We start from the raw sequence: 22,070 nt of genomic DNA, 5'->3' as shown, positions 1-22,070 counted from the left end.
TGCTCCAATGGAGCCTTGGCTGCGGGAGGGGAAGAGAGAGACAGAGAGGAAGGAGGGGGTGGAGGTGGAGAAGCAAATGGGCGCTTCTCCTATGTGCCCTGGCCGGGAATCGAACCCGGGTCCCCCGCACGCCAGGCCGACGCTCTACCGCTGAGCCAACCGGCCAGGGCCCTGAGCACTTTTGAGGAAGCAACCACCCCAGCAAATGTGGGCACCTAACTGGGAATTTGCTCCCAGTGACAATCAGCCACCTGCCATACTGAGGCTGGAGGGCCAGGGGCTGGGAGCAATTAGGAAACTGTGGGTGCTAGCCTTCCTAGAGCAAGGATATCACTGAGTTCCCTACAAGATGATGTGGAGCGCCCCAGGTTTTTAATTAAGATGGTTTGAAAAAAGGGTCCAAGTTGCAAACTTCCCTTTTCAATGTTAAAGCTCTTTCTTACCTGCACCCCAAAGCAAAAGTGCCTAAAAAAGCATATGTTAAATATGATGACCTAATGCAAGTGTCTGTGGGTACTCTGTGTGGCTCACTGAGAAATGAACTGAGCCATTTAAAATCTAACTTGGACTGCAGTCTTCTCTCGTCCACACATAAGCATAATCCACCATCTATTATTTCATAAAAATACACATGCAAATATAAAAGCGTATATACTGCCTGTTTGAGCACTCAAGAAAAGTCTAACCTGGAGCCTCAATACCATTAGAAATTAAATGTTTGTGTGAAGGGCCGTGCAAGAACTTGAGCGAGCTCTCACACTAGGAGCCCTATTTGATGTGGTGTCCCGCATCAATGACAGACTTCCTCTTTGAGAGTTGCGCTAATTAGAGACATCTTCAGTCTCAGGATGCTGCTTATTCAGACCCTGGTGCTAAGCCACTTCTTGACATACGCATGTGAGAAACCTGTGGTGACCTTCAACGTACTGAGTGACCCTGAAGAGATGGGACAGGGTAATGATCATGACACCAGGGAAAGTGTACTTCATGTCTGTTACCTGGTGTGACAGGTGCCAGCTGACCCATGACAGCATGGAGCTGGCCCCAGTGTTGAGGATGACAGCTTGCTTAAACAATGCCATTCTGAGAAGGATCTTGGTTATCGTGTTTACACACTCATTTCCTCAACGACTCTGCAGCACTGTTCAACACTCAGTGATCAGCAGTTTAAAGTATGTTATCAGTTTACTTAAAGGAGCTTATTCACTGCCTTCAAGTCACTCCTTTTTAATAAAAAAAAATCATATTTCTCTCAATTGTCTGGGACCTTGGCTTTTAATAATGGTTCTTATTTATTATCTCCTTGACTTGATAACTATGGAATTCTCATGGGAAATTTCTCTCTACTAATTCCTGGATAAAGGGATATTAAAGGTAATAAGAATAAGAAAACAGTACAGTTGACTCTGAACAACATGGTTTGAACTGTAGTGTTCACAGATATGTGGATTTTTTCCAATAAACACCTGTGCGGTGTCCATTCTGCCCTTAGGAGTCTGTGGATGCGGAGGGCTGATCATATGCATTGCTCTGAGCCATTTTACACAGGGGACTTGAACAGCCACAGTTTGGGTATCTATGGTGGTGACGGGGTGTCTGGAACCAATCCCCCACAAACACTAAGGGTAGTTAAGTTTTGGGGGAGATGAAAGTTATACTAGAATTTTTGATTGCATGGAGGTGGGGTCAGTGCCCCAAATTCCCATGCTGTTCAAGGGCCAACTGTTCCCACAACCCCCTGGGCAGCAGCATCAGTATTATCTGAGAACTTGTTAGAAATGGAAACTCTGGGGCCTTACCTTTGACTTACAGAACCAGAAGGGCTAAAGGTGGGACCCAGCAATCTGTTTAACAAATGCCTTGAAAACCACCACAGTAGGATAACAGAATATACACATTATAACACACAGGGAGATTTGCAAGAAAGAGATAGTAATCAACCACATCATAGAGGAAAGAAAGTCAAGGAGGCTGAGGACAGCCCAGGAGACTCTTGGAGGCTGACCAGCAAAGATGCAAAGTGAGCACCGTTGCCAATCCCTGAAATAAACGCTTTGAACAACTCGCACTCACTGGGCATTACAAGGTGGCAGAGGATGGTGGGTAACCCTCTCTCTACACGCATATTATGTTTTTATCACCAGCATCCCCATTTCACAGATGTGAACACTGAGAGTTAAGAGTTAAGAACTCACAAAGCAAGAAAGTAGATGTAACTCCAAACCTGTGCTTTATGTAACCACTTTGTCTAACTGCTCCAGGATCCCTAACAGAGGACAGACAATGCGGAAGGAAAGCAAGGCTGTTCTCAGCTGAATTTGGGGCTTCAGCACTTATAACTACAACGGCCCCTGATCAGCTCCACTGAAATGTTTATTTCTGGGTGAGCAACAGGCTATTTTTAAACACTAGATTTATCTGAATTAGCTAAAACTGGATCAAACCACACAAGAGATCAGAACACAGATAACAGAACCACATATGTATTATCATTGTGTTCTTTTTTTGTTTGTTTTTTGTGACAGAGACAGAGAGAGAGACAAAGAAAGGGACAGATAGGAGGAGACTGACAGGAAGGGAAAAAGAGAGGAGAAGCATCAACTCTTCATTGCAGCTCCTTAGTCTTCTTAGTTGTCCATTGACTGCTTTCTCATATGTGCCTTGACCGGGGGGCTGCAGCAGAGCCAGTGACCCCTTGCTCAAGCCAGTTTCCTTGAGCTTCAAGCCAGCGACTCTTGGGCTCAAGCTGGTGAGACTGCACTCAAGCCGATGAGCCCAAGCTCAAGCTGGAGATCTCAGGGTTTTGAACCTGGGTCCTCTGCATCCCAGTCTGATGCTCTAGTCACTATGCCACCGCCTTGTCAGGCATCACAGTGTTTCTTGAACCAAACCAAAATGGCTACACTCTATAGTTGTTCCCTAATAGCAAAGATACCAAATTTAGTTAAATTTTTTTTCTAAAAGAGCCACAAAATCAGACCCCAATCATTTTCAGCACATTTGTAAAACAAGGCATCCAAACTCACCGGTGTGTCACTTCAGGTGAGAAGCCCAACACCCCAAGAAGTATCTTAAACCACGCAGGTATTCCTGATGTACAATTTTTTATACTGACTCAAAAAATTCATAGTAAGATCTCTTTTCTTGATGGGGTGCCTGTTACAAAATTCCAAGGCCTGGAACCAGAGGGGGGACAGGAAACAAGCTGTCACTTTCACTCACAGTGAGCCACCTGTGATGGCAGAAAGCTGGGGCTCAAATCCAGTCCCCATCTGATGCCACCACTGATCATTGCAAGCACCCCAATAGAGAACCTGCTCACAGACTGAGGCAATTCCGTGACAGCCAGGAAAAGTGCCCTCCACACCCTCTGCTCTTCCAAACCAGACACAAACCAGCCTGTTAAGCACGAGTTTGCAACTGGCGGAACCAGACCTGAGGCCATGATGTGTGAGGACTTACCAGAGGCCCTAAAGCTTGAGGGGCAGTGGCTGGTGGCTGGTTCTGGGGACTCCGGGTGTGGGCAGCAGTGGGGAAGAGGAGAAGGTGTGGAGGGAACTGGAAAGCCAGGGTGGGGAAGAGAAAGAGGAGAGGCGAAGAAGGGGAGAGGCCAGAAAGCAGCCAGACCTCGCCCCTCCCCACCCTTTTTAAACTTTCTTGGTCAAACCTCCAGCCAAGTCAGGTGGTAATCACTTACAGTGTGGACAGTGAGACCTGGAATATTACCTATGCCATTCTCTTGCCTTTGCTGAAGCTCAGGGTACCCCACTGCTTCTGAGACAGGGGCACCTCCTTCATCTTCACGAAATGAAGCACCTGCAACTGGGGTTCAGGTGTGAATACACATTGATAGGCTGCTCTGGTCCCAGCTCTCTCAGACCTCTCAGCTGCTTCACAGGACAATTAAAGAAACTCTGGTGGCTTTAAATGGGACTGCCCTTGGCAGATGTGGTGTGGCACACACGTGCTCACCATTTTATTTATAGAGATTCATTTAATCCTATAGCACACCCTGATGTAGGTGCTGTTTCTAATTTAGAGTTAAGAACACTGAGCTTTAGAGAGGTCACCTGGTTGCCCACTGTCCCACTGCAGCTGTGGGCAATCAGGACTTAGATGCAGGCTACTGCAAAGCTTCCAGACTTAAAACAAATCAACAGGCCTACTAACCAGTTGGCCCTAGACCTGTGATTTGCAGTATAAGCAAATGGACATTGAATTGGATTCAGTCCCACATCTCCATGTTAGAAGGAGTTTTGTGGACTTAAGATAAACTAACCTTTTTGAGTCTTGGTTTCCTCTTCATAAAAATAGGGATAGTGACCTGTCTTAGGAAGATGATAATAGACTGCTAAGAAGGCACCTGACTAGCCAGGCCTGTGGTGGTGCAGTGGATAAAGTGTTGACCTGGAATGCTGATGTTGCTCGTTCAAAACCCTGGGTTTGCTCAGTCAGGGCACATACAACAAGCAATCAGTGAACAATTGAAGTGAAGCAGCTATGAGTTGATACTTCTTGCTATCCCCCACTCCTCTCTCTGTAAAATCAATAAATAAAATCTTAAAAAAGAAAGGCACCTGCTTATGTTAAGTAAATGTGTTCTTTCTTTTCTGATTGTACATAAAACCAAAGAGTTTTCCAAACAGTGTGTTCCTACCATGCTCAGACCACACTGGGGGTGGTTTATTACCATAAGAATGCCCAATCTCTAACTAGGTTAGAGATGCCAGTTTAAATATGTATTTAGGACATACTTATACTAAAAAATTATTCAACACTATTTATTCAAGAGACTGTCTTTACTCCGTTGTATGCTCTTACTTCCTTTGTCAAATATCAATTGACTATAAAGGTGTGGGTTTATTTCTGGGTTCTCTATTCTGTTCCATTGATCTGTATGCCTGTTCTTATGCCAGTACCAAGATGTTTTGATTATAATGGCCTTGTAGTATAACCTGGTATCAGGAAGTGTGATACTTCCCACTTTATTCTTCATTTTCAAGATTGCTGAGGCTATTCATGTTCTTTTTTGTTCCATACAAATTTTTGGAATATTTGTTCTATATCTTTGAAGTATGCCATTGCTATTTTAATAGGAATAGCATTGAATTTGTAGATTGCTTTGGGTAATATAGACATTTTAACGCTGTTTATTCTTCCTATCCATGAACATGGTATATGCTTCCACTTGTTTGTATCTTCCTTGACTTCTTTTTTCAATGTTTTATAATTTTCCGAGTACAAGTCTTTTACCTCCTTGGCTAAATTGGCTGTGGAAAAGAAGGAAATCTTACCTTTTGAGACAGCATGGATGGACCTGGAGATTATTATGCAAGTGAAATAAGCCAGGCAGAGAAAGACAAATATCATATGATCTCACTTATATGTGGAATCTAATGAACAAAGTGAACTGAGGAATGGAATAGAGGCAGAAGCGTGGTCACAGGGACCAGAGGGACAGCTATCAGAGGGAAGGGGATAAGGGGATGAGTTCAGAGAAGGTAAAGGGATTAGTGAAACTATATATACATAACACAGAGATACAGATAACAGGACCACAAATCCAAGAGGGGAGGGGGGAGGGCTTAGGGGGAGAGGGGCAAAGGGGCACTTGAATCCATGTAAACACAATGAATTAAAATTAATAAAAAATTATTCAGTGTTGAAATTCAAATTTAAATGGTCACCTTATATTTTTATTTTCTAAATCTGGCAACCCTAAAGGTTGGTAATAAACCACAAAGGAAAAGAACTTTGAAAGCCACTTGCTAAGTCCCAGGTTGTAAGCATTTCGGGATTTGTCCTACACAGTAACTGGAAGTCCAGCCTTGAAATGTGCTCTCCCGACATCATGACCGAGTCGTGGGATCTGCTGGACCCTCCTCATCTCAGCACTCTCCCAGAGATGCAAGAAAGCTGCTTGTGTTCCAGAAACACCGAACACTCTCAGCTAGAATTCTTTTGCCATCACATTTTTGTGTGGGGCCTACCTGGTAACAGAGGACTATTTGATAGGGATCACCTGTCAAACTATTTTTTTTAAGTCTAAAGAATGTTAATAACAATGAAAATGCGATGAGAGATTTTTCTAAACACTAGCCAGCTCCCTGAGATTTTCTACTGAGTCTACTTTGAACTTCCAACTCTTTTAGAAGAAACACAACCCATAAGAATGACTTATGCTGAGAAGCAGGTCAACATAAAATCTGCAAATATTTAAAATACAAATATTTTATAAATTTATGGAGACAAAGTAGAACGGTGGTTTCCAGGAGCTAAAGAGAGCAGGGAATGAGGGAAATGTTCTCTGGGCACGGAGTTCGGTTTTGTGAGACGCAGAGCTCTGCAGACTGGCTGTGAATACATTGTGCACTGCTAAACTGTACACTTGAAAATGGTTCAGGTGGTAAATTTTATGTTATGTATATTTTGCCACAGTTTAAATTTTTCTTCTCATACAAATCTAGAGTTAGAAAAAAAGGGCAATGGAAGAAAAACAATCAAAGTCAAAGAACCCAGTCCTCTCCTGGACATTTCCTGCTAGACAAGTGAGAATTATTTATGGTCAACCTACAGCCCAAAGCTTTATACCTTCTTCCTGCATGTGTGACTCCATGTGTCCTTCCTGAACACACAAAAAGTGAATTAACCACATCAGCCATTTGAACACAGATAAAAAAGGGTGAATACATGTTATGTTGTTCCTCAGCGTTTCTTGAACCATACCAAAGTCATTGAAATGTGTATCAGTGAGGGGATATAGAAGTCATCCCCAATGCCACCCCTTAGCTCAGGTAGACTCTAGATGGTTTGCATGTCATGCTACTTTCTCTTCGTACCAAATGCCAAACATGCAAATGTCTTAGCCAGCCAGTATCTGAAAAGCCCAACCAGACTGAGTTTCATTTTGCTACCAAGTAGCAGTGATAGGCATGATGGCCCAGTTCACTATTGGAGAGGAAAACTGAGACCCGAAATAGGTCAAGAAAGTCACTTCTTGCACAGGATTGATCCTCACTGTGCTGTGAGTAGCTATTTAAAGATTGGAATACTTACAACATACTGGGCACTGAACTAAGCATGCAACATGGGTTACTTTAAATAATCCCCACTACAATTCTTTCCATGAGTAAGATTACCATTTCCATTTTACAGATGGAAAAAATGAGGTGATGAGACTTGTGAAAGTCTACACAACTGCTCAGGGTTGAGTTGGAATTAGAACCCAGTGAGATTCCAGAGTCTGAGCAAGTGTGGAGGATGTTTTATTACTTCCAGAAACAAGCTTAGCAGAATTGCCTGGTATGAGGGTCCAGTAATTCCCCACGTCTAACTGCATCTACATTATCAACCCACTCCAGTAGATACCATTAAACATATTTTGGATTCACTTTTGAGGAATTATCAAGTGGAAAGGCAGAGAGTGGAAATTCACAGGATGTGGGTTCAAAGTTCCACTATGTTGACCATAAACAAAATAACTGACCAGCTTTTCCACCAGCAAAAGGGTTAATTCAGGAAAAAGAAAATATTGCAGTCTGGTATGTGGAGCCATAGTGAGCCACATACACATTGGGAAGTCCCCATACAGAGTGCCATAAAGGCTACTGGAAATCAACTGTAATTGACATCAGTGAAAACTATATCGTAGAGTTACTCGACTCCCGTGGCAAAGAGCTTACCAATGAAGACCTTACAGAACTAGAGCAGCAGATTATAGCATTTAGGAAAGAAAACAGGGACCTAGAAACTCCAGAATTGAAAAGGCTTTCTACAATACCTCATGCTTTTCTTCTCACTGAAGCAGGAATGGCAAAGTTGGAGGAACAAGATCCTGATACAGAGAAGTTCACCAAAGTTTACTGTATAGTTACTGAAGGCCTGAGATGCTACAGGGTCATTTATGATGAAAAAAAGAAAAGCTCCGTACAAACCTTCCTAGATGCCTCCTTCAAGGGACTGACTCCAGCAGCAGAGTCAAACCCTGACTCTAACACCAGTTCCATCCTCTCCAACAAGTCCATCATCTTCTGCATCATCCAAGATTGTTTAAGGTTGTATTTGAAAAGGCTGAACTAATAATATGGTTTCCTATTAGTTATATTCACAGAAAGGTAAACATAAATACTATGTTAAGACAAACATCTAAGTTGCATTTAATAGGTAAGTGTACCTATTCCCACTTACATACAAATTTAACTTATGAAGAAACAAACCTATAGAACCTGTCTCGTGTGAACCCAGGGACTGCCTGTATGTTGGTATACAGGTTTTTTTCTTTTGTTAAAGAATGAACATGTATACTTTTGTTTTTTCTTCACTTCACATATGGTAATCATCTTTCCATGTCAATAAACATTCACCTCCAACACTAGTTTTCCTTAAGTGTTCATTCTGATAGGTAACACCCGATGTGTTAGAGTAACAATCTGGTATCCATCCTACATTCTACGCCCTCATTCCACCCCTTTACAATGAAGAGTGAAATATAATTAAGTATCTGAAAGCCAGGGTCTTTTCTTAAAAATTCATCTCTCTTTCCCCAAGAATTGAAATCAGGGTCTCGAAGAGATATTTGCATACCTTTGCTCGTAGGAGCATTATTCTTTTTTTTTTTTTTTGGTATTTTTCTGAAGCTGGAAACGGAGAGAGACAGTCAGACAGACTCCCGCATGCGCCCGACCAGGATCCACCCGGCACGCCCACCAGGGGCGACGCTCTGCCCCTCCCGGGGCGTCACTCTGCAGCGACCAGAGCCACTCTAGCGCCTGGGGCAGAGGCCAATGTGCCATCCCCAGCGGCCGGGCTATCTTTGCTCCAATGGAGCCTTGGCTGCAGGAGGGGAAGAGAGAGACAGAGAGGAAGGAGGGGGGCGGTGGAGAAGCAAATGGGCGCTTCTCCTATGTGCCCTGGCCGGGAATCGAACCCGGGTCCCCTGCACGCCAGGCTGACGCTCTACCGCTGAGCCAACCGGCCAGGGCTGGAGCATTATTCTTAAAAGCCAAAAAGTGGAAGTAACCAAAGTGTCCATCCATGGATGGATGGATGGATGAATGGATAAACAACATGTGGTATAAGCATACACTGGAATATTATTCAGCTTTAAAATATAGGAAATTCTGATAGTTGGTACAACATGAATTGACCTTGAGGACATTATGCTAAATGAAATTAGCAAACCACAAAAAGACAAGCATTGTATGACTTCACTTTATATTAGGTGCCCAGACTAGGCTAATTCATACAGACAGAAAGTATGATAATGGTTGACAGAAGCACTGAACTATATTTTTTTAAATGACTAAGATGGTAAAAATAAAACACATTTAATTGTAATACTTGGGACTCAGTGGACAGTGGAAGCAAACTCCCACATACTGATATTATTGTCTATCCTGCAAGTTGCTTTATCTCATTCAATCCTCACAACAAACCACTTAAAGAAAAGGGACCTTAGGTTCAGATGGCTTGAAACTGGCTCAAGGTCACCCTCCAGCAGATGAGAGCTGGTCTCAAACTCACTTCTGAGTCCAGAGCCCAGGCCTTTCCCAACGGCTCCCATAGAGGATGTGGGGTAACTGTGGCTCAATAATCAAAGGAAGACCGGACAATGTCTGTCTCCATCACAGCCCAGGCTCGGTCCATTGCCTCGTACACCGTAGGTATTTAATCTTTAAGAATGAACGGGGTTGAGCAGGGAGCCAACGGAGGGTACTCCAAAGGCACTGATGAGTGAGAGCTCATTCCTTGCCTTCTCACTCTTCAGCTATCTCCTCAAGTAACTAATATTAGACTTGGGGCCACTCCACTGATAACACCACTTAGCATGATGGAGTCCACTGCTTGCTGTCCCTTACTGCCTCCTATCAGGGACAGCAAAGACCCATGTAGGCCTCTCTACACAGGTGTAAGTTAAACGGTGACTGAGATAGTGGAGGAGACCCGGGGACTATAAGTCTGGTCTTGTCGACCTGAATTGTCGTGGATATGTCACACCCTAGCTCATCAGCTATAAAATGAGGGTTCGAATATATGACTCAGGACAGCCCTAACATTCTATGTTTAGACAGATGAAAAGGAGCCCAATGTAGGATTCCAAACTTAGGGCTATTCAGAAGAAGCAGGGTCAGAAGGTTTGCCCTGCCTAAGAGTTGATGAAATTAAAATCAAGGGAGTAATGAAGCTGCCAGGGAATCCGAATGGCTTCTTAGATGGCCTATATTTTAAAGGCATCTCAGTATTGAGGAGCTTTCAGCAAATAAGTAAACCACACTTTACAAAGTGAAGTCCCCCAAAAACAGTTTGGCAAGATGCTCACATATAAGGGACAGTTAAACGTGGGAAACACTGTTCCCGGATCTTTGGGGAGTCACAGAGCACATAAGGAGATTAAAAACTAATTGAAAAAACTTGAACTTTTAAATTTTTAATAAGGTACTTCCCATACTTATTTGTTTATGGTTCCCTATTAGTTATTATATTGTTTGCTCTTTCAGCATAACAACTCTGAATATTTGGCCCATCCATGGATAAATATTAAACCATAATGTGGCAGTATAAGTACACTGCTCACAAAACTTAGGGGGTCAGGGAACGTGCACACTCCAGTACTTCTAGCTTTTAATATACTGCATTTTCACCAATGAAATAAAAGTTCATTTTGCATCTCATTTGCATAATTAAACAACTTTCTTTGACTTGTTTGCTTTTCTGATGTTCTTGTTTAATAAAAAAAATCCGGCCCTGGCTGGTTGGCTCAGTGGTAGAGCGTCGGCCTGGAGTGTGGGAGTCCCGGGTTCGATTCCCAGCCAGGGCACACAGGAGAAGCACCCATTTGCTTCTCCACCCCTCCCCCTCTCCTTCCTCTCTGTCTATCTCTTCCCCTCCCGCAGCCAAGGCTCCATTGGAGCAAAGATGGCCCGGGCGCTGGGGATGGCTCTGTGGCCTCTGCCTCAGGCGCTAGAGTGGCTCTGGTTGCAACATGGCGACGCCCAGGATGGGCAGAGCATCGCCCCCTGGTGGGCAGAGCGTCGTCCCATGGTGGGCGTGCCGGGTGGATCCCGGTCGGGCGCATGCGGGAGTCTGTCTGACTGTCTCTCCCTGTTTCCAGCTTCAGAAAAATGCAAAAAAAAAAAAAATCCAATGCTTCTTTTTTAATCATTTCATATTCATTTTGAAATATCCCCTAATTTTTGTGAGCAGTATGTAATGCCACATAAAATTTCTTAGTCTCACTTATAATAGGATACTACTACTGCAACTTCATAAGGTGAAGATGACAGTTAATGAGTTAATGTTTGTAAAACATGTAAAACAGCCTAACACTTAGAAAGTATATACAAATCATTAAAAATAAAATACAAATGCAAAGAATTGATTTACAAAAGAACTTGTCTATATCTTTAAGAGAAAAGTCACTTCTCAACAATTTCCTTTCTTTCTTTTCCTCCTCCCTCCCTTCCTCCCTCCTTTCTTTCCTTTCCTTTGCTTTTTTCCCCCTCCCTCCCTCCCTTCCTTCCTTCCTTTAAAGCAGGGGTCCCCAAACTATGGCCCCCTGAGGCCATTTATCCAGCCCTCACCACATTTCCGGAAGGGGCACCCCTTTCATTGGTGGTCAGTGAGAGGAGCATAGTTCCCATTGAAATACTGGTCAGTTTGTTTATTTAAATTTACTTGTTCTTTATTTTAAATATTGTATTTGTTCCTGTTTTGTTTTTTTACTTTAAAATAAGATATGTGCAGTGTGCATAGGGATTTGTTCATAGTTTTTTTTATAGTCCGGCCTCCAATGGTCTGAGGGACAGTGAACTGGCCCCCTGTGTAAAAAGTTTGGGGACCCCTGCTTTAAAGTGAGAGGATGGGGGGTAGAAAGACAGACTCTCATATGCACCCTGGTTGGGATCCACCGGGCAACCCCCATGTAGGGTAGATGCTTGAACCAACTGAGCTATTTTTTAGCATCTGAGGCAGATGCTGGAATCAATGAGCTGTCCTCAGTGCCTGGGGCTGCTGCTCAAACCAGTGGAGGCACTGGCTTGGGAGGAGAAGGGAGTGAGAAAAGGAGAGGGAGGGGAAGAGAAGCAGATGGTCACTTCTCCTGTGTGCCCTGACCAGAGATTGAACCCTGGACGTCCATATGCCAGGACAATGTTCTATCCACTGAGCAGACTGGCCAGGACTAAGAATTTTTTCACAAAAGCATTTTGCTGATTCATTAACACCTTAGCCTGAAATAAGTCAGAAATGTTCAATTTCTGTCAAGATGGGTTTCTTTTTTCTTCCAGCAAGGAAGGGAATGATTCTTACAAGTTTGTGTTGAAATACAATAATGAAGACTCCTATGCACCAGGAGCATGTGGTTTAGAGCTCTAACCCTGCCACTTTAGCCGTGTGACCTGGACAGCAGGCACCTTATCCACTCACTGCAAAGCTCCAGCTCCCTATCTGTAACATGTAGACACTAACAATGCCTATCATCACAGGTTAGTGTGGAGGTTAAACATATTAATCAGAACAACAACAACAGCACATAATATTTATTGAGCAAAAAGTGAGTTCCAGAGAGGTTAGTTACCCACAGTCATACCGCAAAGGCTGGGCCTGCATTTGAACCCACACAGTCAAATAGTGCTCCTGCCTTCACTACTGCCTCCTCATCTACCCAGCACAGCACTGGCCCCTGCGAGCTGCTACCGTTATTACTGTCACTGATTTTAAAGGCCCTAGAAACGGAACCACATTTTAGAGCTTTAAGTGCTCTAGAGGTGTAAGGACTAGGGAACAAGTTCTTTAACTCCTTGATTTCCCTGCCTTCATTAACTGCCCCCAGGGCGGCCAGAGGAGCTCCTTCCCATGGGCAATAACTGCATTGGCAGCACAGCTGTACCTCCTGAATCAGCCTATCACGCTGAAGCTGGGGGACACATACTGTCAGTTTGACCAGCAATGAACTGTAAATTGCAGTCACTCACTTTTTCTTATAAGCAGAAGTGCCCTGACCTAACCACATAATTACTTGGAATCTTCCACTTTTCAGGATGGTAGGAAAGAAAGAAAGAAAAAAGGAAGGAAGGAAGGAAGGAAGGAAGGAAGGAAGGAAGGAAGGAAGGAAGGAAGGAAGGAAAAAAAAAAGAGAAAAGAAAAGAAAGGAAAAAAAAAAGAAAAGAAGAAAATGCTGGACTTTTACAAGCTCCCCCATGGCTGTGCAGCGATAAAGCCCCCCCGCCCCCCCTCCGGCCCAGTCAGCTTTCGGGAGTGCTCAGTGTCTGTCTGTGTTGTTACCCGAGTAGCTTGTTATCTATGCAGCTTAAGGGCTGACTTGGAAATTCAGGCTGTCAATTATTTAAAGAAAATGCAAGTCCCCACTCCACTATTTTAATTAACTTTCAGAGAGCAGGATTTCCTACTGGTTATGATAATGTTAACTTAAAATACTCTTCAGGAAACATGGCAGGAAACAGAATAAGAACTGGAAGAGTGTCTTTTTAAAGGCATTCTAAGAAGAGGAGATGAGTGGGGCCATGAAGGCAAAATAGTACAGGGTGTGCAGAACAGAGAAGAAAGGCATAAGCAGATCTCAAGGAGTAGAGTATGGAAGGGAAAATGTAGGATGCGGATTAGGCAGAGCCTTGAGTGCCAGGTGAGGGAGTTGGAGGGGGTTGTCTGTGTAATGAGAAACTCAAAGAGATTGCTGGCATCAACAGCAAAGATCAAGTTTATGTCTTAGGGAGCTAACTGGGGTGATGTAGGGAGTGGTGTGCAATAGGACCAGAACTGATCTGGGGACTCACTGGCCATGTGACAAAGTCTCTTCAGGTCTGAAATTGTCACCTATTAATTTGTTAAATGGAGATAATAGCAGTCATAATGAGGACTGAGTGAAATCAGGGATGGACGTTTTAAATAATGTCAGAGAACGAACAATATGCACACTTTCACGGCCAGGTTGTGGGAAGGAAAACCTGAGCAAGCTGGGGTTCCAATAAAAAGGAGAAAAGAAGGGAGCCCACAGATGGAGAAGACCTGGAAGGACCGAAGGACAGTCCCTTGGAGATGACCGAGGGAGAATGGTGCGGCTGTTCCAGGGTAGACAGTGGAAGAAGAGGCGCGCTGGGGGCCGGCCTGCTCGTGGTTCACCTTCGGAAATACTGAACTCCACGTGAGAAGGAGGGAGGTGCTCACAAGGGGAGGATAGACCAGAGCAGCCTTAAAAGCTTAGGTGTTCAATTTGCTTTCATTGAGAAAGCCACACTGCCCCGATACAGCAAAGAATTTGGGGAGATTTTTTTGGTCTATGTTTAAAGTTCAAGATAAACTCAGTGAAGTTCTAAAAGCAGAAAGTTGCAGTCACGGACGTGTGAAAAACAAGTAGGTGGAATTTAGAATTACCCCTGTAGTCCTTGCAAGAAAGCCAAGTTCCCTGAACGGAAGACCCCTCCCCGGGTATCTTGGCACCCTCAGAGCCTAGACTGGTGCTGACACATTTCGGGCATTCAGTAGATACTACTGGATAGAGCTATGAATTTTATATAATTTTAATTTAGCAGTATCAAAGATGAATACACTTCATTTCAGCACTTTGCCTCCTTTAAGGAATTTCCCTTTGCTTGTTCCCACCTGAGAAATATTACTTGAGAAAACAATCACAGATAATCACAATTCCAATTACACTAAGTTGTTTACCACAGAATTATTCACATTAGCAAAAATAAGAGAGACAGAGAGAGAGAGAGAGACTTCATATTTGAAACAACAGGAGAGTGGTAAATCACGTCCATCAACCTGATGGAATATTAAAATGGCAATTTTTGCAACTGTTCTGAGTGCTCTGTAAATTTTAATTCATTTAATCCTTATAGCAATCCTATCGGGAATATACTATTAATATAATTCCTATTTTACAGATGAGGGAACTGAGGCTTGGAGAGTTTAAATAACCTGTTCTAGCATCTTTAACTACCATGCAACATTATATCAGGGTATTTTGCCCGATTTTCTTAAATTAGTTTCATAACAAAACCTTTTTTTTTTTTTTTTTTTTTTTTACAGAGACAGAGAGGGATAGATAGGGACAGACAGTCAGGAACGGAGAGAGATGAGAAGCATCAATCATCAGTTTTTCGTTGCGACACCTTAGTAGTTCATTGATTGCTTTCTCATATGTGCCTTGACCGCGGGCCTTCAGCAGACCAAGTAACCCCTTGCTCGAGCCAGTGACCTTGGGTCCAAGCTGGTGAGCTTTTTGCTCAAACCAGATGAGCCCGCGCTCTAGCTGGCGACCTCGGGGTCTCGAACCTGGGTCCTCTGCATCCTAGTCCGATGCTCTATCCACTGCGCCACCACCTGGTCAGGCTATAACAAAACTTTGAAGATAAAATATATTCTTTTCATTCAGAGGAGGAGACTAGATAGGGTGGGGGTGGTAGCAACCAAAACTTTGCTTCATTATAAAATCAATGACAAAAGGTTACATTTCCTATTCTTTCTCTAATCAGCAATAACTAATGCTTGTAAAACAACTTATAATTTACAAAGTTCTTTCACATCATTCATCTCCTCAAAACCACCCTGCAAAGTTGCTATTTCCTTTAAAAATTTTTTATTACTAATTTTTAGAGAGAGGAAGGGTGAGAGAGACAGAGAGACATTGATTTGTTGTTCCACTTATTCATGCATTCATTGGTTGACTCCTGTATATACCCTGACCGGAGACTGAACCTGCAACTTTGACATGTCAGGGTGGTGCTGTCTAACCAACTGAGCTACCGGGCCAGGGCTGCTATTTTCATTAATCTCAATTTACAGATGAGGAAATCAAGGCCCATAAAGAACAGATGGCTCACTTCAGGTATAATGTTGCTAGTTTCTTGATTCCCAGTCTCATGCCCCTGCTGTTCAGCATGACTTAGACAATTTCAAAACTGCATTCCCCATTTCTTCAGCCTGTGCTCACTCAGGAACCTTCCAGGAAGAAGTGAAGGTAAGGAAAAGGATTGGTGTGGGCTTGGCCAGCCTGACTTGCCAGCCTTGAACACTCAGGGCTAAAATGTCTGGACCAGCATCAGACTGTCCCTTCTAAGCTTTCTTCTGCACAGGCACAGCATCTTCTCTGAGGAAAGTTTGTGGATCAACCTTTCTCTCCTGTTCTTCCCCTGACAAGTTCTTATGGCTTCTGCAGACCCAAATTAGTGCCAAACGTCTCTTAAAAATTTGCCAAGAGACAGGACAGGACGATAATGATGAGGGCAATGATACTATAATAATTAATAGTAACAGCCAAAGTGAATAGCAAGCTTGCTGCCTGCCAGATATTGCACTGGGCAATGTTTACATACATTTAATCCCACAACTGTCCTCTGGGGCAGGTGCCATTTTCCTGGTGAGGAAATGAGGCTCAGAGTATGTCCATCACACGCCGGACTGGGAGGCAATGGGGGAGGAAGGGTTAGCCACCGCAGACTGCAGAGTGAGCTTTGGCCCTGGAGCTGTCATTTGTAAATCAGCTCAGACTCAGTCACCCTCCATGATGGCATTCCTTATACAGCTGATCTTCCAGGGACTAGGGCTCTCCGGGAGACAACAGGGAGGACATTGGGGTTCCTCCAGGGACTAGGGCTCTCCAGGAGAGACAACAGGGAGGACACTGGGGTTCCTCCAGGGACTAGGGCTCTCCGGGAGAGACAACAGGGAGGACACCGGGGTTCCTCCAGGGACTAGGGCTCTCCGGGAGAGACAACAGGGAGGACACCGGGGTTCCTCCAGGGACTAGGGCTCTCCGGGAGAGACAACAGGGAGGACACCGGGGTTCCTCCAGGGACTAGGGCTCTCCGGGAGAGACAACAGGGAGGACACCGGGGTTCCTCCAGGGACTAGGGCTCTCCGGGAGAGACAACAGGGAGGACACCGGGGTTCCTCCAGGGACTAGGGCTCTCCGGGAGAGACAACAGGGAGGACACCGGGGTTCCTCCAGGGACTAGGGCTCTCCGGGAGAGACAACAGGGAGGACACTGGGGTTCCTCCAGGGACTAGGGCTCTCCGGGAGAGACAACAGGGAGGATACTGGAGTTCTTGATCTGAACGACCCGGAGACTAATTTATCCTCATTTTATCTCCTGACATTTTCTTGTCATTAAGAAAATGGTATTTATTGATTTTTGTGATTCCTTCAAACATATTTCCTAACCTGAAACAGTTAAGAAAAATAATATGGCACAAACTGAGCTAACAGGAGGTGTGGTGAGTGGATCGTGGCATGTTAAGTGGACTCCTCATTCTACGAAACCGAATGGGCAGAGAGGGGAGTGCTTGAAGTGAAGTGTTACTCTGGACTGGGAGTTCTCACACTGGGAAAGTATGGTGAAGGAGCACACTATTCAAAGACTTGGCTGGGAATGAGTATTAGCTGCTCTGAAAATAATCTACAGGTATAGTTTACAGGCATTGAACATTCACGTGGCAGAGTCAAGTTTTCCACAGGTCGCTGGCCTGTGAACTGTTCCTAACAAGAGGCTTTGCCACCTTCAACTGTTTCTGCCTCTCCAACAACTATCCCATTAAAAGGACAGAATGGAGCAGGGTGAGGCTACATTCAAATATAAACACTCCTTGATGATGTGACCAGTTACACAGTTAGAGCCAGTAGAGTCTCAGAGGCAACAACACAACTGTTAGGTCAAGTGTATGAAGGGTGAGGCCGCATTAGGGCAGCTGAAGAAAGAGAGTTCCTACTAATCCCTTGATTAAGCAGCTGATAGATTACATCTTTCTTTTTGTGTGTGTGTTTATGGCATAACTCTTCAAAAACAGGATTGTTGTAAGTTTTAAAAAAAATCAGCACAGGCTATCAATGCTTTTTATAGATTTCTTCATTGTGTTAACAAATGACAGAAAATAAAACTTTGAGGGCTTCTGATTACAATTCACTGTCACTCTGCATTCAAAAATTGTAAGAAAGCTTCATTGCTGGATTTATTCACAGAAAGAATAGGTAACTGTTGGAAGAGGGCAGCAATCTCAGTTTCATGCCTTGGGGTCCACTTTCTTTTTCTTTCGATTTTGCATCCATTGTTGTTTAAACTAGCATAAAAAGACTCAGCTCACACTATTATTTTGCATAGTAATATCAGAAAAGAAACCATTTACCTGGTGTAATCTCCTTTGGCTTCCTGGAATAATAAAAAAGAAAAAGACAGATGATCAATCTGTAAATTAAATGAATTTTACTCTTGATCCTTTGCCCCTCTTCAAGTCCCTGAGTTTTGTTTTGTTGTTTTGTTTTGAAGAAGGTACAGGGGGAACACTTTCCCTAAGACCCCGGGGAAGAATGTGGCATGGATAGAAAAGGTTAGTAGCTAAATACATCTTTAAAAGCAGAGATGATCATTTCTCCTTTTATGTTTCTAAAACCACATGATAAATGCTAGTCTGTTGACACAGCACATTTTTTAATCTGGGTGCAGACCTTTTAAACCACAACACAGGTAAATCAACACATGCTATTTGTTTACTCTTTTTAAACCATCATGAAGCATACATGGCTTTTTAGCTACCAGTGCCTTTAACAATTAAAGGTCTCTTTAACTCAACTGCAAGAAAATGTATACAAAATTACTAGATTTAAATGAAAATTAGAGCCATTGTAACAATTGCTGCTTCCTGAATTCAAGTAATTCAGTTCTTCAGAGTCTTTCATTTGCCTTTTAGATAATACAGTCTCACACTGCAGTTCATGCAAACTATATTAAACAGAAAACAGTGGCTCACAATTTTCATCAGCAAACAACCACCTAGATTAAAAATCCATCATCACTGGCCCCCGCAGAAATTTCAGAGTTTCAGGCAGTTCACAAAAACTAGCAAATAAAAAGGAGCAGTTGGTCAGCTCTTACCTGTAAAACCAGCGCTGCTAACTTGAAGACGGTTTCACTGTCTACTTCGATTTGTCCCTGTTGGTGGGAAAGGAAAGCATCCGTGAACTCAGGCGGCTGTAGGTTCTGGCAAATGGCTGTGGAGTTGGGGAAGCTGTCACAGCTTGGCACCTCAGTTTGCAATCAAATGCAGATCATACCATTGCTGAGAAAAGGGAAGGGGTGTGCAGAGATGCCTCCAGGGTTGAGAGGAAGCCACAGTGTGTGTGTTAGTTAATTAGCTGTAGGAATTTGTTTAGAGAGCACTTCTAGAAAGAACATGAATGACTGTAAGGCTGAAAATGCAGACAAATTTCTGAATGAATAATTTTTGCCTCTACAAGTTCATTTTTAAACTAAAGATTTTCTTAGATTAGTTCAGTGTTTTGCTGAGAATTTTTTCCTCTGTCATACCATGCTTTAGTATAAAACAAATATTATTAAAAATATAAATTCACTTCTGTGACAATACATTACTGAATAACTATTTGTACCATTATAGATAAAATGTAAAGCCTTAAAAAGCAGTTATAGCAAAAGCTTCAAAGACTAAAATCCTGTTGCCTTATGTTGAAGTTTGATGAGCTCTAATTTATCATTTTTCCATTATTTTATTTTTTCACCTTTCAACATCTGAAATTAAAATAGGAATCTGGGCCTTGGTTAACAGAAATGCTATTTCAATAGGCTGGTTGGATGCATAAGCGTGTGTGTGTGTATGTGGGGAGGGGGAGTGCTGCTTTCATCAATGATACTCAAATGTACCTCATTTATTTTGTTAAATATGGTGATATATGCAAATACTATCACTGCATTATGTGATATATTGTAACAATTTGTGGTTTAGAAGAATCTACATTAAAAAAAATTCGTGATATTCTAGTTTGTAAGCATAAACACACATAAAAACAGCTCCATGTCAGCCCTGGCCAGGTGGTTCAGTGGATAAAGCATTAATTAACCTGGCATGCTAGAGGTCACAGGTTCGATCCCTGGTCACACAGTCAGGGTACAGTGCACAACTAAGTGGAACAGCGAGTTGATGCTGATCTCTCTGTCTGTCTCTTAAATCAATGAAAACAACACCAAAAATCCACTGCACCCACCCCTTACTCCACTTGCTCAGCTCATTTATAAATTAGTACTTGCACTCTTCTCCTCTCTGTGGATCCATGAAGCCAGGCTGGGGGTGTTCCAGTCACAGGGAGGGCATTGATGGGGAGTGAATAAGTAGTTCAGAGTAACTGCACACTCAGTGGGTTTGCAAGAACAGTTAGCTCAGTGAGGATTAGGTTTCTGAGTATTTTTATGGGGTTCTCAAAAACTAAAGCCATAAATTGAAATAAACATATACCCAGGATGTTATAATGTCAGCAAAGATAACTATCCATGTTTCTCTTACATTACAAAATGAACACAAGTTATCTCTGTTCACTGACATCTAAGTGTCTGTCTGAAACCCAAGGCAGCGGGTCTACTTCAAAGAGCTTGCTTCACAAACTGAGAGGCCCAGAGCCTGGGAATTCCAGGCTCGCCTCAGTCTCTAGAAACAGATGATACAATCAAAGAGAGCCAGGCTGATGGCAGGAATCAATGCCCTTTGGCTTTCAGGCAAGAGACAGTAGTTTCCTAATCTGGTGAAAGATGATGGAACAGTTAACCCAACAGGTGAGGTGGGTGTTGATCAAGGTGAAATTCCTTGCTTTCAAAGTAAAAAAAAAAGTCATGTAGAGCAAGGAGGAGAATTCTAAAACATCTTTGAATTTGAAATTAGTCTTGAAACTCAAAGTTGAAATCAAATTTGTCTTAAAATATTAGACAAGAGAAAAAGTAGATTATTTTGGGTATTAAAAAATTTAAGCTGAATAAATTGTATTGAAAATATTTCCTAACTTCTCTGAAATCCCATGACCCCCTTTGCCTCATTAGAAACTTAGGTGAGCTGTCTGAACAATATTTTAGACACCAACTTTTCAATTTAGTAAATGGAAGCTCAGCAGATAAAAAGACCTCAAACAGATACTTTTCAGGATGCTGCCAAATAATTCTCTACCCTAGAAGACTCATTAAATATTAAAAATGCTGAAATGTGGGGCTGGAGCATGACAGTACCAGGCTCAAACAGCTCCAGAGTGGAAGGCAATCATGCAGCTCACCTGTGCACTTTCTCACCTACGCAAGTGGCCCCAACACAACCTGGTGGAGGAGGCTGGTGCTGGGGCAGCTCGTGGCCCTATCCACATGCAGGGAGAGGGCAGCATAACTGGGCAGAGCCCCACAGTCTTTCATACGCCTCCGCCTCCGCCCCGCCTTCCAGTCAAGCACTGTTTAGAAATCCAAGGCAACATTTTTTGAGTTCTAATACTGAACTAATGTGGAGGTTAATTGACTTTTGTGTGGAAGTCACCAAACCATGGGTCAGCTAGGAACGATACTGTTTGCCTGGTTCTCAGCAATTTCACATAGTGAAATTTAATTAAGACTTATACTGAACTCTAGAATTTCATGTCTGAAGTGTAAAAGTTCTTTATAAACTGCAGTCTGCCCTAGGACAGAACATTTCTTTTACCTACAACCATGGAAACAGAAGTAACCTTATAGGCACTAGGCAAGCTAACACTTGAGAAACGAACCTCCCCAAAGAGAGAGGTAACAGGATCCTTCAGTAGGTTTGCGTGGCTGTCAAGGATAAACAGAGAGGCGGAGAAGTCAGTCAGATGACGTATCTGGCTGCACAGGGGTAATATGAAACAGTATCAGGTCCTGGTGCTGCACCCTCGTGGCTAATTTAACTAGATTATGGATTCAATCATTGGGTCACTGGGTTCAGGCTCCAAACTGAATACCTTAGTTTTTCCTTGGCTTGTTGGATCAGTTGATCAAAACATCATGATAATGAGGTGAACTCTAGGTTTTTGCTTCTCAAGTAGAAAAACAGAATAAAAGAAAGTTTAGATTTTAAGAATGAATTTAGTGAAATTTTGATTGCTGTTATTTTACAGATTATGGCATTCCACAGGGACATGATCCTCAGCACACTACCGAATCCCACAGCAGATGTTTACTGTGGGCTCCCTGCCCAGTGCTTTCCTGACTCTGCCATGCACCAGTTGACTTCAGTGCAAATGTCTCACAGGAATCTTTCAAAGATACGCTTTGGTAACA

General features: G+C 43.1%; 1 protein-coding gene across 7 annotated transcripts in view; it reads right to left on the bottom strand.

Moving 5' to 3' along the window:
* FRMD4B (FERM domain containing 4B) overlaps window positions 1-22,070 on the bottom strand; it is a 351,637-nt gene that overhangs the window by 51,371 nt on the left and 278,196 nt on the right. For all 7 annotated transcript variants that reach the window (XM_066244557.1, XM_066244558.1, XM_066244554.1 and 4 more), the window contains 2 exons: window positions 18,888-18,944; window positions 18,142-18,164 (listed from right to left, as the gene is read on the bottom strand). In XM_066244557.1, the coding sequence (XP_066100654.1) occupies window positions 18,142-18,164; window positions 18,888-18,944 (80 nt within the window). The remainder of the gene's footprint in view (window positions 1-18,141; window positions 18,165-18,887; window positions 18,945-22,070) is intronic.

The sequence above is a fragment of the Saccopteryx bilineata genome, chromosome 10, assembly GCF_036850765.1.
Source record: "Saccopteryx bilineata isolate mSacBil1 chromosome 10, mSacBil1_pri_phased_curated, whole genome shotgun sequence".
Taxonomy (NCBI): domain Eukaryota; kingdom Metazoa; phylum Chordata; class Mammalia; order Chiroptera; family Emballonuridae; genus Saccopteryx; species Saccopteryx bilineata.
The sequence above is the reverse complement of the archived record's forward strand: the minus strand, read 5'-3'. Positions and strand labels throughout refer to the sequence as shown.